The 19,162-nt window shown below is 34.1% G+C and overlaps 2 protein-coding genes across 2 annotated transcripts; both read right to left on the bottom strand.

Annotated features, from left to right (window-relative positions):
- Window positions 1–1,993: 1,993 nt before the first annotated feature.
- Window positions 1,994–11,364, bottom strand: LOC125674670 (uncharacterized). The gene is made up of 7 exons (XM_056160787.1): window positions 11,309–11,364; window positions 10,458–10,558; window positions 7,488–7,604; window positions 7,168–7,299; window positions 6,904–7,029; window positions 6,597–6,761; window positions 1,994–2,613 (listed from the first exon to the last, which is right to left on the bottom strand). The coding sequence occupies exons 1-7, from the start codon at window positions 11,362–11,364 to the stop codon at window positions 2,312–2,314; spliced, it is 999 nt and encodes a 332-aa protein (XP_056016762.1). The 3' UTR covers window positions 1,994–2,311.
- A 1,815-nt stretch (window positions 11,365–13,179) lies between these two features.
- On the bottom strand, window positions 13,180–18,495 carry LOC130053476 (multiple epidermal growth factor-like domains protein 10). Its single transcript, XM_056160786.1, has 6 exons — window positions 18,323–18,495; window positions 18,053–18,108; window positions 17,742–17,870; window positions 17,509–17,640; window positions 17,211–17,363; window positions 13,180–13,307 (listed from the first exon to the last, which is right to left on the bottom strand). The coding sequence occupies exons 1-6, from the start codon at window positions 18,415–18,417 to the stop codon at window positions 13,180–13,182; spliced, it is 693 nt and encodes a 230-aa protein (XP_056016761.1). The 5' UTR covers window positions 18,418–18,495.
- Between the last annotated feature and the right edge of the window lie 667 nt (window positions 18,496–19,162).

Raw genomic sequence — 19,162 nt, 5'->3', positions numbered from 1 at the left:
CTTCTCACGTATACGTAAACATACAATTCTCTCTACGAGTAAAATAGATAAAGGTATACAATTAGAATTGACAATATTTGTTTGTTTTTTAAGGACCTGATCTTCTGTTATTCCACAAGTACGCAGAGGACTATCGATGATGTTACAATGGAATAAATATTTGTTTAAATTGCATCAAAGTGTTGTATGATCATTTACAACAGTTGCTACACAAGATCTTCATTATTATAAATTTACATTTAGGTAAATGCAATTAAGAATTTCTTGTTTTGTAATTTCAGCAGGAAATATATCTTTATGATGGTTTGGCTGAAAATCTTGTCAACTTTAAACATTGTTTTTATGCTGTTTTTGTTTGCCTAATTTGAAACTGACCCCAAACTGTGCCTAAATAAAGACATTATTTCGATGCTTGTGAAGTTCATCCTTTAACTAATTTACTACAATAAGATGATATTCTTCTAATTAATTTTGCATATTCGTTTTAAGTTTTATCTCCTCCCTATAATCTGTTGGTTGAATATTGTTCAAGGAGGTACTCTATATTGCCATAATGGCTGACTTCCTTTTAAAACATGGATGAAAATATAGATATCAGCAATATTTGGATATTTGTTTCAAAATGCATGGTCTAGACGAGTAGCCAAGTAAGACTAGCATGTCGACTGCTGAACTGTGGAATGCGAGATCGAATTCAGCAGGGGTTTCAAAATTGTTTCAGATTTGTTTCAATTAATACTGTATTTTTAATTAATAGAGTAAATTTGAAAGTTTTTACTTTCAAAATATTGTACATATCCTCCACTTTCCATCCATATCAAATTTCTCTGCTGCAGAATACTCCTTAATATCCCACTCGAAATTGTTTCACTCATATGGAGACGTCACCATTGCCGGTGAAAGGCTGCGCCGCTTACATCCTTTGAGGAGGGAGGGATCTTTGTCATCCCATACTTGCTGTGACACGGGGCTTCGGTGTTTTGCGGTCTCGTCCGATGGACCGCCATAGTAACCTCTTACGACAAGCAAGGGGTAATCAGCACATATTCTAACACGGATTTCCACAGGACCGTATACTCCGATCAAATCTACTTTAGATAGCTTTTTGAGAACTCAAACATTCTATTAGTTGAGAATTCGTCATAGAAAAATCCAAGATTTCAGAGAATTATTGCATAACGCGTGATATGAAAATATTTTAAGCACATGAACAATTTCCAGATATTGTTTGAGAACTTGATAATTTGATTTCAAGATTACATGGCTTCGAAATATTTAAATCTAAGAATAACCAATGATTTAAAATGTAAGATTATAGATGAGAGAAAATAGAATAAAGATTTACAGAAAGTCAGGAATATACCCCTCTGAAATACAGTATGCTTTGATTGAGTCATCCATACATGTAGTTACCAGCTTTCACTGGTTCTCCTAGATTCCTTATTATCCTAAAGCGATTTCTTGGTGATATGCTGTTTTGTTGCAAACAATCCATGTGACGAATATTAATATTTTGTGGCACAATTTGTAAAAGAACCTCCCGCTAGCGTCATGAAAAGACATACTGGGTTGTTAGTTATTTTTCTCAACCCACTTCTATCTTCTAGTTCATCATTCACTTTTGTTCTCCAACTCACTTTCTAGGATTTGGTATCCATTACAAATTTACCGTGATGTAAGTCCCTGATCAGTTTAACTACAAACGATTGATTAAATAAACACTGCTAGACTCTGAGAACTAATACAATAACGTGTTACGTCGAATTATTAAACTTAGTATGAATAAAATCTAACATACATTCACCTGAAAAGAAGATCTTTAAGATATTTAAAGTTAGATATTTAAACGGAACACAAAACACAAAGCGGAATTCCATTTTAAAACTGAAGAAAATCACGTCTGCTTTATAACCTATTTTTCGACATCGAACTTTTGTTCTATTATACATAACGAAGGGTAAAAAGAAATTTCAAAATAGATATACATCTTTATTTCCGGACTAATACGGCCTGGGTCTATAAAACAGTCTGTAGAACGATGTGGTTAGATCCCGACCAAATATATAGGACATTGATATCTTCTTCAGAATGCTATGATAAAGATATAGCATCATATTTGCAAAATGGGTGGTGCAGATCTTAAACAGATAATACCATTTGTTCATTGTTTTATATTACTAAATAGACAGGTTTCCCTCATCTATAAATGTATCATATACTACGTAGTTTGATTATTTCAAATTGAAAGACAACCAGCAAGTCACAGTTTACAAATAACATTTTACATAATGAAGCATGAAAACTCTACGTATTACAAAGGATAAGTAAATACGAATACAGGCTTTACACACCATGTCTTGATGCAGTGTACTTCATAACAGTGCATTTTATAACACATTACCCGGGTTTTGTATACTGCAGAGTTCTCATACAAATCTTCAGTTGTTTTCCTACGATTATTTCTTTCTACACGAATGCGATGAGATACCCAGATGTACATAGCTGTTAAGACAATAAACAGTAGTCCTAGCGTCGTAATGCTGATAACCATCCCTATTTCCTTCTCGTTCAACGTTTTCCACATTGCTGCAGCGTCACTTTGAAGTGGCGTTTCTAAAACATTTATGCCATCATGATTAAAATGCAAACCTGTAAATACACGGTGTATTGTTTTATATTCACTACTGGTTTTAATTTTATATGCAAAGTTAAAAATGAATATACAAAAACGAAATAGTTACTTAATCTTGGAATAAAATCAGAGAATTTATAGAACCCTGAAGTGAATGTAAAACTCTTGAAATTCTTTCATGTAAATTCTTAATTTTCGTTGATCATGAAGTCTTCCGACAATCTGTTGAAAGTCTCATAGATACGAGTTGTACTCCCACATTAGCTGAGCTATTTTTGTATACTCAGAGACAGAAGTTATTCAAAAGCTTCTAGTATCAGAACAAAACGTGTAACGTACTTGATAGTAGCTGGTTATGTTTTAAATTTTCCCGTATTTGTATTTGCTGACACCACCTGTTTGTTCACTCGCTCAGCTGACGTTTCCAGGTATTGGTTTAAATACTTCCCTTGAGTCCGTGAAGTCAGAGTGAGTGGACGCATTAGATCGGTGTTTCCGATTTTCAGCAGTTGGAATTCTCCACAGTTTGCTTTATATTCTAAGACCAATTCCAATGCATTTACATTTCATTTTATGCATTTTGTTTTGAAAATTGTGTTTATCATAACAATATATCAGTACGGGATATTCATGAACAAGTGTTCGTTATGTGAACTTACGCTATCATGTTAGGTTGAAAGTTATATCTTGGTTGTTATTTTTTCACTCTTATGTCAATCATCATAGGGGATAAGGTTTTTTCTTACAACACTACTAACAGTACGAGACCAAGTACGGAGACTAGTTCATCAGTCGATATTCACGTGGTGCAAAATATGGTAGCTCGTTCGAGCCAGAAATGACGATGTTGGCATGCAAGGTGAATATAACGAACAGTGATCAATCTCATAATTCCTATAAGCAATATAAATTAGATAGTTGGGCACACACGGACCTCTGGACACAGCAGAGGTGGGAACAGGTGCCTAGGAGGAGTAATCATCCCCTGTTGACCGGTCACACCCGCCACGAGCCCTATATACTGATCAGGTAAACGGAGTTATCCGCAGTCAAAATCAGTTTGCCAAGAACGGCTTAACACGTCAGACAGCATTTGACCCAATCTAAAGATGTAAATATTCGGGAGGAGAAACAACGTTATGTCTTACATGTTGTACTGTGTGTCACCTGTTCTGTAAAAGTCTACATAGTGTAGTTTGTTTACATGGTGTCACTGTGTTACATTTCGTAAAATTAATATCGTCAGGATCCAGAACAGAAATCATCTGATGCTCACGGAAGATGGCAGATATTTGAACACGTTTGAATTGATTATCAAATTAAGTGATTGTATTTAAGAAAAGTATAGTGAATTATGTAATTCAAAACCGATTCCAAAACTAGAACTTATTAGCTTAAATCATTCTGAGGGATTGACACAATTTTGAATCGAGGTTTATTATTTTTCGACAGTATTTCATTGTTTTCTTGATGTCTATTGTATATTTTTGTCTTGTAATTAAATGTTATCCTTACTGAGCATGGAATTGTGTTCTTTGAGTAATCCTAGCGATTCAGAACTTTTTATGAGTATTGGTAATTATAATACCATACTTAATGGCATCCTCATCTCATAATATCGATTTCTCATCGATTCTTCTATTCACAGCGTTCATTTTCATTCATACATAAATTCGTTGAATTGTCAAATCGTTGATCACTGTTCGTTATCTTCACGTTTCATCCATTTGAACTCGAAATATTATACCACAAAGTTTTTCACATGGGATGTCTGCACCTGGCGGTCGTTTCACTAAACGACCGTAGATCATAAACGTAGACTTAAATGTAAACGTAACACGTACAACCTTTACACTAAAAGTTACGACTTGCTATATACGATCAGTATTGATCGTAATCCTACGAATGGTCTAGGGTCAATCGTAAGTGCTCCTACATGCACGTAAATGAGCAATACGGCCGCCAAGCTTGCCCTGTCTGAGATCATTTTGTGGTAGTATTTACCTGACTAAGTTTGTTTATGTTTTGTAGGAATTAAACAAACAGTCCGAGCCAGAATCATAAATCAATTAGAGCTATCCTTCTTTGTTATGCACAACCACAGACATGCCAGTCTCACAGTGGTTAAGCACGTTTTGGGCTCGGATTCTGTGATACCATAAGTATAGTTAATTTATATTTATTGTATCACATAGTTCGGGCTCAAAACGTACTTAACCCTTGTGACCAGCCTGCCGAGATAAACGTAAAGGCAATTAATTCAAATTTTAAAAAGTGAGGAGAGGAGGGTAGTCAACATATCTAACTTTGCATGTAATAATAACAACAAAAAAGTTGTTAGAAAAGTAATAGGGGGAGGATGGGGGAGATATTGCTACATGTGTCTGCATCATCGTTAATCTACACGTATATTTAACATTAGGCAGAGTAATTATCATAGACATGTTCATAAAGTATGTTTCTCTAGTAACAGAACTTGACGTTGCGATTCGTCATACTCGCCTATTTTTTTCCGTTGGATCAATATCTTTGATGCAACTGACTAACTGCATAATAGATATACATTCGCATGATTACATTACAGATTTTAAAGAAAATATGATAATAACTGATTTGGTAATAGGAGAAAGTTCAAAATCCCAATTTTGCACGTGGAACGGTTCTGTAGATTTACAAACTAGGCGTATATGCATACACAGCAAAAGGATGGGTCATTATCGGACCCTTGGGGTTCCTATCCCTTGTTATCAAGTGCAATATCAATAATGATTTTAATAAATGATCTGGATTATTTATCATCACATAAAGCCGGAAATATATGCTTACATGCCTAAACGGAAAAAAATATAAAAATTATACAAACACATGGGAAAAATAAATTTCAAGTCATTTAAGGTACAAATTGAGTCCATGATATGTTTGAAATTTATACAAATATGCTAATAGATATGTCATTAGTGTTATAGCATATTTTACAACAATGGTTAAACGAATGCATGTATATATCCATGGTTTGAAATGTGTTAGATGCAGGATAAACTTTCCTATACTTGAGTACAATATCATTTTTCGTTGTATTATCATTTTTTTTTTTGATCAATATCATTTCATTTTCTTATTTATTGTTTTAATCCCTTGAATATAGTTTACTTGTTGGTGTGATCTCGACTCACTTGAGCAGATCGATACTAGGCATTTAAAATTCTAAAATGTAGATCTTTTATGTTATTTCTTACATCATTTTCCCTGAATTTTAGGTTACATGAAAGTCAATTAAAATCATCCAATCGACGATAACGATATGTTTAAAACCATGACGAAATAATGAATGTATTTCTTTCATGGTAGGATTAATTTTAGATCTACTTCCATAGAGAAAAGAGTTGTAAAAGTGAGACATGAATCGCAATCGTAAGTGTTAAGACTACGATAAATTCTTGAAACGGTCGTATACATGCCCGTCAAAGTTTTTATGGGATGTCTAGGGATTTGTATTTGCTCTACATTTAATTCCATATTATTTATGAGATTTATTACATCGATCACAATTTCTTCTATTCAATTTTCAATCTGTGTGGGGATGTAGAAATACTTTGATCACTCTCAAAACGTCTATGAAGAATACAAACGTAAACGTTGGAAGAACACCAACCCGTGGACATACCAGAGGTGTGATCAGGTGTCTAAGAGGAGTAAGCACCTCTATCGACCGGTCACACCCGCTGTGAGCCCTAAATTTTAATCAGATAAAATAGCAATCCGTACAATCCGTAGTCAAAATGAGTGTGTAAAGAACGCAAGAAGAAATTGGTATGAAACACGTCAGACAGCATTTTTCTTGTCAGCATTGTGTTAGCATTGTGTAAATTTTCTTTACATTAATTCATTTTGAATATTAAGCTGATGCAAAGTATGTTTTATATCTATTTGTGTAAAGGAGGAATTGCGGTTTTGTTTTCTTTACCTTTAGTCATATCTGGAGTGGTAGATAGAACGGATGAAGTGTCTCGTGAAGGAACTTTTCTGTTCACATCAGCATCATGTCCTAGTGATAGGGAAATATTATGGGTCATCCTGGACTTTGGAGTAGGTGTTGTTACCACTTCCATGAAATTACCTTCTAAACTTCCTGTAACACATCATTTCATACTTTGTTTTTATCTACTTGCAAATGAATATTTGTATTTATTTTGTAACTTGTAAAGTACATCTATTTCCTTGTTAAGTGCATGCATCATAGAGAGAAAATTTGTATTGATAAAACTTCACACCTTGGCATCCATTTACAGGATCACACCTCTCCTGTTCACACAAACATTTATCCTGACAGACCGTACCAAAACTTGGATACCGACATTTCAAGTCACAAAACTCACCAAAATAGCCTGGTTTACAATCTGAAATGTAAACAATCAACATTTTTCTAGATAATCATTATGTAAGATCCCTAGGTGTCCCCAAGTTCAATTCTTAATCATATACTATAAACTATCATATACTATCATATACTATAATCTATAATTAAACTTTCTTACCACCTTTTGGGCATCCTTTTCTAAGATTACACTGATCTTTAGAGCAGTTACAGTATAGCTGGCATCCCTTCCCAAAGTAGGGAAAGTCGCATTTCCGTGCACAATCTATCCCAAGATACCCTGGCTCACAAGCTACAATTTCAGGGGGAAGGAAATCAAACAATTCTGACAAAAACGTTTGTTTTTATTGATATGTTTGGGTTTTTAAACTATCATATTATTTCTTTATCCTCAAATCAAAAATTCCAACATAGAGTATTGATAGTTTCTTTTAAATAGTATAGATGCTGATATTTTCATTTACAAATGCAGGTACATACGGACACATTTTTCAGCATTACTATCCCATCTGTAACCACTGCAACACTTGAAAAATCTATAAACATAGATAAAATAGATGTGATGGTATGATACATAGTTGTAGAGTCCTCTTTGCACTCAAAAATATCTTAGCAATAGAATATTTACATACAATCATGTATTACTAATGTAGAAAGTCCCCATCAATGTATGCACTCCTTTACTTTATTCGCATCTTGTTTAATGTTGTATAATATAATTGTTATTCAAGACCATCATGCAAACATCATTTCTTACCCATCACACAATAAACCATTCCCACCGACCAGTTCCGGGGAATACGGAATGAAGACTGACACCAACAGTATCCCCGCGATGCCAACCATCACCATATTCAGCTATTAATGCTGTAATTTCTTTCTCACATTTGCGACACAAGGAAACAGAAACTATTTTGCATAACATTTAAATGTTGGTTGTTCCTTCAATGGCACATATTTTCAATACAAAATTAAAAATATCTATTTAAATGCCGGTTCAGTTTTAAGAGGACAATAGCTAGTTTACGGATAAATCATCAAGTGTTAAGGGTACATATGAGATAGCCCGCCTCTTTCTCTAAACGTTTAATGACAAAAATCTACATATGAAATATAATTTTATATAACTGAAATAAATAAACAGAACAATTAAATATTTCTATTGTGAGAGTATATATATTGGATAATTTGTATAATCAGTGAATCAGAATTCTTCCAGAATCATCCCGTATGCAAATTCATAAATGAAAAGGCCAGTACGTTTACTAGTTTGGTATTTTCCTCAACTTTCACAAATTTATCAATTGTATTTAGTATATTTACATATTTACATCTATCATATACAGCATATCAACACATACATACTGTTATAACATAAAGGGAAGATATGTATTTCACAATAAAACACAGTGTGCGTCACAAATGTAGATACATTTTCTGCGTTAGAAGTACTTGGTAGTTTTATAAGGATGTCCATGGTACCAAAATATGATATAAGATAAGATAATTATAGATTTTGATCTTTCCGATCGTATGCAAAGACGAGGACAACAATTAATTCTTAATCTTATAAACCAATATAAATTTAGTGCTCGATAAGAACGGTTCCTCGGAAACACCAGAGGTTGAATCATGTGCCTCTGAGGAGTAGTAAGCATCATCGGATTATTCTTAACAACCACTATGAGTCAGTATGTCATCAACGTTATGTTCCTTCCTTACTTTCACCTGATCATTAATGTGAGGTGAATATCCCATAAGCCAACCAATAACGTACCCAATGTCTTCTGAATATTAAAAAAGCTGCACCGACTAATCTACAGTTTAGTTCTTTATTCTACAGCACCAAATTTAAACAAGATTGTTTATAAGATGCAAATAGAAGAAATATTTGCGACGGACTGTCTTTTCTCGAGCAAAATAATGTTTTTATATAAAACAAGGCAGATTAACTTAATCAGCATCATCGTAGACGGTATTGCCCTTGCCGTATGAGCACGGTGTTAATGTACGACGTATTGTATGTTTGTTTGTTTTACCTTTCTGCATATCTGGATTCATAAATAAAACAGGTGAAGTGTCTCTTGAAGGAAATCTTCCGTTGACATCTGCATCATGTCGCATTGATACGGAACTGTTATGGACCACTCTGGATTGTGGAGCAGGTTTTGTTATCCCTTCCATGACAATATCTTCCAGAAATGTCTTAACACAGCATTGTAAACTTTATCTCTATTCACTTTTAAATGAATGGGTTTGTTTTATTTCGCAAGTTGGAAGTCATATCCATTAGCTTGTTAAATATATAAAAAGTGACGATAACAAACTTGATCTCATAACTCCTATAAGCAATACAAAATAGAGAGTTGGGTAAACACGGACCCCTGAATATACCAGAAGTGAAACCAGGTGCCTAGGAGGAGTAAGCATCCCCTATTGACCAGTCACACCCACATTGAACCCCATATCTTGATTAGGTAAACGGAGCTACCCGTAGTCAAAATTAGTGTACCAAGAACCGCCTAACAATCGGTATGAAACACGTCAGATAGCATTTTACCCAATGATATGTTGTATTGGCAAATTACATCGTTATAACGAACATAGAATTTGCGAAATGCTGACTTTAAACGACACTGTTCAGACAATACGTAGGTTCAAATTAGTGCGTGTATGATAGAGAAAAAAATTGTATTAACTTCACTAGTCAAATACATAACCTGGCTTACAATCTAAAACGTAAATAAGTAACTGTTTTCAAGATAATCAGTGAGCATCATTGCAGGTTGTCTCTAAATTCGATATATTGATATGATTACACTTTCTTACAACTTTTGGGTCATCCTTTTCCATGGTTACCCTAATCTTTAGAGCAATTGCAGAATAACTTGCATCCCTTCCCATAGGAGGGGAATGGACATTGCTGTGTACACTGTGTACACTGTAACCCATTTTATTCCATATCACAGACTACATGTTAAGGGAAAAAGGAGAGTTTGCTTTTTACCTCAAACAATTCCGAGAAAATTGTAGCATGTATTGACGGGTTTTGGGATTTGAACTATCATACTTTTTATGTATCATATCAAATTCAAAATATCATCGTGCATAGACTGATAATGTAGTTTTGATATCAACATACATACGTATCAAATATTGCTATCCCATTTGTAACCACTACCAGTGCAACATTTGAAAGATCTGCAAACGTAGATAAAATGGACGTGATACTATGATGTATAGTTATAGAGTCCTATTGACAGTCAAGAATGTCTTAGTAATAGAACATTTAATTACATATATTGCTAAATATCATTAAATATTGTATCCATCCGTATATACAACCCTTTACTCATATATAATTTAATATTACATAATATAAATGATTAGCCAAGACCATTATACAAACTTCATTTCCTACCCACCACAAGGAGAATCATTCCCACCGACCAGCTGCAGGGAAAACGTGATGAACTCTGACACCAACAGTCTCCCTCTTATCCAAATCACCACCATCTTCGGCTATCAGTTTCTGATGACCAACGTTAATGCTGTAATCAAACTCCTTCTCACATATCCAATGCAAGGAACCGAAAACTTATTTTACATCAATTATAAAAGTTAAGTGTGCTTAAATAATTTCGCTCATTGATAATGATATATCATTATTACAACATTACAAATATATATGTATATACACACTTTTGTAGCTCTAAGAGAGAAATAGCAATCGTTACTACTCGGCCATTTCCGCGAACGAAAAATAACCTCGTAAACAGATAGAAAAAATATTTCTTAAATTGTTCGGCAGAAGTTAGGGCCCATATGGTGCACAGAAATATGGAGGGCCAGCTAGAATTTGCTATGCAAAAATTAAGTATATTTATATAAGGCTTTTTTAAAACTGTTTGTAACTGTTCTTTACATGTACATTCGTTTGCCCAGTTCTGGATTATTGCCAGTTCCGAATCACTTTGTAATTATCATTAAAAATATCTAATTAATGAAATTACTTTTACTTAGAAAAGTAAATCACATTCAAAATGATTACTGAGGGATACAAAACTATTGTAATTTTTATCCAACCCAGGTTTATTACTTGTCACTCTTCTTTGATATGTTAGGGCTTCGACATATTTGTCACTTACACGCTTGGGGAGAAATGGAGGCGGGGGGGGTGTCTGTAGCTAAAAAATAACCAAGTGGTCTGCACAAAAAATAAATGCATTTAATATATCTTTCAGCAAATGCATCAATAATATTTCTTCAGTGAATGCATTATTGTGGTTGAGATGCCTTACCAAAGAGACACCATCTGTTTATCAAATTCCGGATCAGTTGAGTCAACTACTGTCATGGTCGACTTGTTGAACTTAGTTTTCAACTTTGAGCAATATCTCAGTTCACATTAAATGCACTGTTCGATTTATAGAAGTAGTGTCAGATATAATACGCACATTTTTTTCATAAACACAGTAAACTATTTTTTTTCTGATTACCAAAATGGATACCCCCCTTCCCCCGCAAATACATTTTAAAATGAGAACATCGGGACAGTAAATATACTATGTATTGCATCTAAATTTACATATTGAAATTGATATTTAAAAAGTATAGGCCTACTGTAGTCAATTCAATTTTAAGCATATCAATATACATGTATGACTAATATTTTTTCTTTCCAACTCCGCCAACTCCACAAGAAAATGCCGAAGGATTGTTATCCCGGGTATATATAACGTTAGATCATAACCTTACTCAGTGAAAAAATAATTATTTAAAAATATTAATTAAGGGAATTTTGAATGCCGCAGTTTTGGCTATGTCTATGCCTAAATATGAAGCTTTGAATATTGTTCAATATATATAACGTCAATAATGTAAAGATTAATTTAAACTAGTGTTTGATTTGATTTTTATTTCTACAAAAACTAGGTAAATATTAAGCGAAATAAACATACACACGTACTGATTTAAAGTTTTGGACCGATTGAAAGTCGAAATGGGTCAGTAAAAGTTCGAATCGCCCTGCAGTTGTTTCAAACATTCCCGTGATTCGGAACTGGCAGTGTGATTCGAAACTGACTCATGAACACGGTTATGGTAAATACAAAGGCTGGTGATATTTACCATGGTTTTCAAATAATTTTTGTTATTTTTCATTTTAGTAACTTCTGATCTCAAAAGACGATTAAAACCTACAGTATCTTCGTGAATTGTACCGCTATCAATCGTTAATGAAAATTTGATCCGGAACTAGGCAAACTACTGTACTTTTCCAACCTTTCCGATACTGACTGTCTCTTGTGTACGTTCAACTTTTCCACAGAAGAAATTAATTGGTTTAAAACAGTGTTTCGCTTTAACTGCGAATGTGGGGTTTCGAGGTTTCAGCCGATCTCTTACTCGATTTATGGATCGGTGATTCAGAATTCACAATACTAGTCAAATTATTATTTTTAATATCAGACACTTTATGAAGCAATTTTTAGCAAAATTCACATACTACATAGTCATGAAGTTAGTAAATTAAAGTTCAGTGGCGGATCTAGCGGGGGGGGGGGGGGTTACGAGGGTTGCAACCCAACCCCCCTTTGGATTCCCTAAAAATAAAGAGAGAGAGAGAGAGAGAGAGAGAGAGAGAGAGAGAGAGAGAGAGAGAGAGAGAGAGAATGACTATAGAGTTATTAAGATCCTAGGCGATGGAAATTTTTTATGCAATTGTGCGTCAACATTTCTATCAGGTGATTATAATTCAAATTATCTTTGATATAGTTTGTATCTGTAATATTTCATTTTATTTTTTCTAATTGAATTACTATGAGTAAATCGGAATGGATTTAAAAACAGGATTCGTTTTAAAATCAAGATGGACAGATCTACGTCTGATAATTATACAATAACATTAATCCAAATTGAATTTAGAAATACAATTTGATAGCATTCCTGTTAAGTTGTCGTTTAACTATGTTAACGTACGTTATAACAACTGTCTTTTCAGTGGCGGATTTAAGGGGGTGCAACCGCCCCCTCCCCCCCCCCTAAAATTTTCAAATTTAAGGTAAATCGTGGTATCATGTTCAGACAATTGTACTAAACGATAAAAGAAGCAATACTTTCTCCCACTCCTGGAGAAATGAATGACAAAATCTTTTTGATTTCTTGAATTACTTCAATGGGAGTACATGACTGTTAAGATAAGAAACAATAGTCCTAGCGTCGTAATGCTGATAACCATACCTTTTTTCTTCTCGTTGAAATTGTACCACATTGATGCAGCGTCACTTTGAATTGACATTTCTAAAACAAGTATGTCGTCATGATTATAATGCAAACCTGTAGATACGAGGTGTATTGTGTTATATTCAATAATGGTTTTAAGGAAATATGGAGATACGAAACCGAAATATGCGTTTAATCTGGGAATAAAAACAGAAAATTTAAAGTGCACTGGAGTGAATGTAAATCTCTTGACATTATTTTATGTAAATTCATATTGGTTTTTTGTCATCTAGTCTTCCGAAAGTCTGTTGGACATTCCATTGCCACGAACTTTGTTACTGTATTTACAATCACGAGTGACATATTTTATCTAAAACCTTCTACCATAAGACGAAATAACTCTTGCTGTGGCTCCCATCTCAATATTTAGATGTATCTACGTTTTTATTCACAATATTTATATAATTCATGTGTTGATTCGACATATACATGTGAACTCGAAATGAAAGATACCACAGAGTCTTAAACATCTGCTTCATATTGGATATTTTACTGAACATTTTACTGAAGCTTCTCTATCGTCAAATTCCTATATTTATGTAGCAATATTCCATGATCACCTGTATATCAACATTATGTTTCAGAATTAATTTGATACACCAGATCATGTTCTGCGTATGATGAGTTTGCAAATTCCATGTTAGTTATAATAATGTAATTTCAAAATACCACCCCAGTTGTTAGGTTTGTAAGACATGTTTCATACCAATTGTTATGCCGTTCTTTACATACTGATTTTAACTACGGAGTACTACGTTTACAATATTGGGTTAGAGGACTGAAGCCAGGTGTGACCGATCAACAGCGAATGCTTATTCCTGCTAAGCACCTGAACCCTCCTCTTGTTTTTCCAGGGGTCCCTCTTTGCCCTACTTTTAATATTGCATTTTTATAGAATTTGTAAGAATGATCACTATTCGTTATTTTCAATATTCATTCTATAAAGACTAATAGATAGCTGCGGGAATACCCCAAATATGTCTGTCTTTTTGTGTGTATCGTTTAAACTAAGAAGAATTAATTTTAAGACTTAGTGATATGATTTGCGGCTATATTTATTCTCGTATCGCCGGTCGTAACTCTTCTTTCAGTTATATTTGTAAGTGAACCCAACGAGGGTGCCCCTAATAATTTTTTTTCTGACGCAGAATTGAAGGTTGGTTAACGCTAAAGAGTATCAATTCCATCCCTTTCAAGAGCATTATTTCAAACTAAATAAGTCTCTTATTCAAGATTCCTTTACACAGCGACTTTATTGCGTATGATATTTTATGACAACTCAGATAAGATTTGTAAATTGTTTATACGGAGTATAGTGCTAGATAAATTCAAATCTAATTCATCAAACCATTTCTATAAATAACAAGTGTATTAGAATGTAGTCTTAACTTTGACACATTGATATTTGTAGGAATAAACTATAGCTAATACATACACGTACTATACAACTACTGAAATTTTAATGTCAGTTCAGGGATTCCGACATTCATAATAGCAATCACTTGAACACTTTAATGTGATCCATGAATATCCAAGTGAATGGCATGATGACAGCAATTTACAATCAGTTTTAATATTACCCAATATAAGTTTAATGCCGACTTCTCCGCATCGTTCAAATTGTTGTGACGATCGTGTTCCATTCGTGTGTCTCAGTTTAACAGCAAAGTAAAAGTGCCGTTCACCTATTAAATCGTCATAACATTTCAATAATCCCATATCAAAATAGTATGCGTGCCTTTTCAGAAATATAGACTATCACCTTAAACGCCGACTCACGGTCCGCCATAATTTTGGTGCGCTATCCCACGTGATTTTTTTTTATTTCAATAACCTTTGTACATAAATACGATCAGGCCTCGACGGGGGAGTTCGTAGCTCCTTGTTCTATCTTGTTGGTAGATAATGTGGTAATTTGGAGCTGTGATGCGGTATATTTGATCGTTCACATAGAAAAGTGTTTGAAAAGTTCCCGGATTAACAAATGGTTATTATCGAAGTGAAGGTAGAACCGAAAGACGCCATAGGGACATTTTGATAGCAAGAATTCTGTAAAACAACTAGTCCAAATAAAAAAAAAATGGCATCAAGTTTAATACTAATTCGAAGAAAGTTTATTTTCCAGGGAGCAAATAAAAAAAAAAAATTTCCAAGTGCAGAAAAAATGATTGGGTTGGGGCAAATTTCACGGGTCGGTCGGAGTATATCAAACAAATCAATTGTTATTTTAAGCCTAACGAACAGTGATCAATCTCATAACTGCTATAAGGAAAAGGGAATAAGGTCTGTAAATCTTGTTTGGTTCAATTTCTCTTTTACCTCTTCCGGGTACAACAACGTTTGGAACATACACAGTCGTAACAACGACTCAGCGCTAATATGTAATTTGGTGTGTTGTTTTTCAATCGGCTACACACACAACACTGGGAAAACCCTGCTTTGTAGTTTATGTAGATTCCTAGTAGATGTTATGTAAGCGATGGATACAAAGGCGTAGGTACAAAATCAGAGCAATGAGTAATGTCACATTTTAAAACACGTGTGGATACTGACAACATATATTGGACATGTTGTATAGTTATTTCAGAGGGGGAGTACACCTTCAAAAATGATGACAGACGAACTAAGAAAAAGACAGAATAAGAAGAATCGACTACGAATTTCCTACATAAGGGGTGTCATTAATTCTCCCTTATCCATGTTAAGTTTTAATTGAACTTTTTATTATATAATTCCTTTCTGTCAAAAAAGGGGAAGGGCACTATCCCCGTATAAATATACAAGAAAACACTCTTTCTAGAAAAAGTGGAAGGGGTTGACACACCTGATATTACTTGCCTGTATATAAGTCAGCTGCTACATGATTAAAGTTTGTATTGTGTTTCAAGTGACCTCGTATATTATTTTAAATGTATAATCATGTAAACGTTATACATGGCCTTAATAAGAATGATAGTCAAACTCATATTCTGCGCTGATTTTAAAACTACAATTTCATTGTGTAGTAAGCCATTTTAAGTCTATGAAAACAGCAGCTTGCAGTATACTACTTTTTTATATACAATATGTTACGAAACCTACTTCAAACGTACACGGGGACTATCTTCAAACATCTAACCTGAATACTGGAGCTTACAAAACGATATCTGGTTGTTCATCTTTGTTAACAGGCATAGTTCGATACCTAGTCTAAAGTTAATACAACTGTGAGTTTTCATTGGTGGACCCAAAAACTTTTAATCAATTTTATCATTTTGGGAAGTCCATTAAATTATCTGATATTGAAAACATCTAATACTTCATTTAATTCAAAGACATGTGAGTGTAAATATACTTCTCATATTTTCTAATCTCTACAATCTCAGTCAATGAAAAGTCTGGCCAGGACATTTTTCCTATCTTACGTCTTAAATTATTTTAAAATTCTTTAGGACTTTAATTTTGCATAGATAATTGAACATTGGAAACAGAAACAAAAACATGACAAAGACGTCAGTGCTTCCATTTTAACAGAGCGACAACAATGTCCTGCTAAAGACAAAAGCTTATTAATGTGAGGTTAATGATTTACAAACCAACTTAAATGTAGCCTATATCTTCTAAACATTAAAAGGCTGTATTGTCATTTATTTGTTTCTTCTATTTTAGAGCGACAAATTCAAGTAAGATTGTTTGAGTGCCCAAGAGGAGTAATCATCCCCTGCCGACTGCTCATACCCTCCGTGAGTCCTATATCTTGACCAGGTAAACGGATTAATCCGTAGTCAAAATGAGTGTGTGCAGAACGGCATAACATGTCATACAGCATCTCTGAGTAAGCACGGTGTAAATTTCCCTTGCTGTAATTTAGATTGAATACTAGGCTGATCTGAAGTAAAATCTATGCCAATATGTGTGAATGGGGCATTCTCTTTTCGTTACCTTTTGGCATGTCTGGAGTGGTAGATAGAACGGATGAAGTGTCTCGTGAAGAAAAACGTCTGTCAACATCAGCATCATGTCTTAGTGATACGTAAATTTCAAGGGTCATCCTGGACGTTGGAGCAGGTGTTGTTACAACTGCCATGGTAATACCTTCTAAAATGCATCACATAATTGTATAATTTATGATTATTGACTTTTAAAGGATTTTTTCTTTCATTTTGTAAGTTGTAAAGTATAAATTTCTTTATTAAGCACAATATCATACAGAAATATGTGCAATAATAAAACTGTAGACCTTGGCATCCATTTGCTGGATCACACATCTCCTGTTCACACAAACATTTATCCTGACAATCCATACCAAAACCTGGATACCGGCATTTCACGTCACACAATTCACCTAAATAGCCTGGTCCACAATCTGAAACTTAAAGAAGTGACTGTTTCCAAGATAATGAACATCATTGCAGGTTGTCTCTAAGTTCATGTTTTAATGATATATATTTCTGTAATTAAACGTTTTACTACTTTTTTGACATCCTTTTGCATGGTTACACTGATGTTTAGAACAGTTGCAGGATAACTGGCATTCATTCCCAAAGGAGGGGAAGGGACATTGCTCTGGGCAATGCATCCCAAAATATCCAAGCGCACAGGCTACAAGTTAGCAAAAGGGAAATGTGAACTATTTACCTGAAACAACTCCGACAAAGATTATGGAATGCATTGACACTTTTGATCATGTTACCGGTATTTGATTTTTTTTTTGTATGACATCAACAATCAATTTATCCTAGTATATGTACTAATAATATCTTTTAAAGTACCCATGTACATACAAACACATTTTTCAGCATTCTCAATCCATTTGGAACCATTGCAGCATTTGAAAAATCTGCAATCATAGATAGACTAGATGTATTACTTTGCTATATGGTCGAGGAGTTCTCTTTCCTCTCAAGAATGTCTTAGCAATAAAACATTTACATAAAATAGTATCTTACGGAAGTAAAAATCCTTTTCATCCTATGCACGCCTTTACTTTACCCACAATTGTTTTTGCATTATAGAATAATTCAAAATGATTATGCGATTATGGCAGTTCTTACCCATCACATGGCAAACCATTCCCACTGACCAGCAGCAGGAAAAACGTGATTAACATAGACACAAACAGTCTTTCTCCGTTACAACTCATCACCATCCTCGGCTATCAGTTCTTAATTACCAATGCTGTGTTGTAATGTAATAGCTTGTAACATGTATGAAACAAGGAAACTGAAACTTAACTTATTCTCCATCAATTGGTTGTGCCTTCATACTTCCCTAACTCGCTCTAATACATATTATATCAGGAAGTCCATGGTACCAAATATTTTAACAAATAATTATAAATTATATTCTTTCAGATCGGTGGACAATGTTAAGATAACGACTAGTTATGAATCTTATAAATCCCATTATAAATGCAAAATTAGCCCTCCACTAGCAGCGGCCCTTGGAAACAGCAGAGTTGGAGTTAAGTGTCTGAGGAGGAGTATGGATCCCCTGATAACTCGTAACAACCATCGGAAGTCAGTATGGCATGAATTATATGCCCCTTTGTTATTTTAAACTGATCATTAATATGAGAAAAATATTTTACCAACCAAAAAACGTAATTGAATCCCACTGAATATCAAATAGTTGTACTGACCGATATTCAATACCATCCTTCTATTTCGGAGCAACACATATAAGCAAAATTGTTTAGAAGATGCATATCAAAGAAATCTGTTGCGATTTATTAATTTTTCTCGAACAACGTTTTTATATCGAACAAGGCAAAACAAATTAATCCGTATAAATATAGAGCGTATTGCCCTAGCCTTATGAGCACAATGTTAATTTACGCGGTATTGTTTTTTGTGTTACCTCTCTGCATCTCTGGAATCGTAGATAGAACAGGT

Source organism: Ostrea edulis, chromosome 3, assembly GCF_947568905.1.
Source record: "Ostrea edulis chromosome 3, xbOstEdul1.1, whole genome shotgun sequence".
Taxonomy (NCBI): domain Eukaryota; kingdom Metazoa; phylum Mollusca; class Bivalvia; order Ostreida; family Ostreidae; genus Ostrea; species Ostrea edulis.
This window is presented reverse-complemented; position numbering and strand designations above follow the sequence as displayed.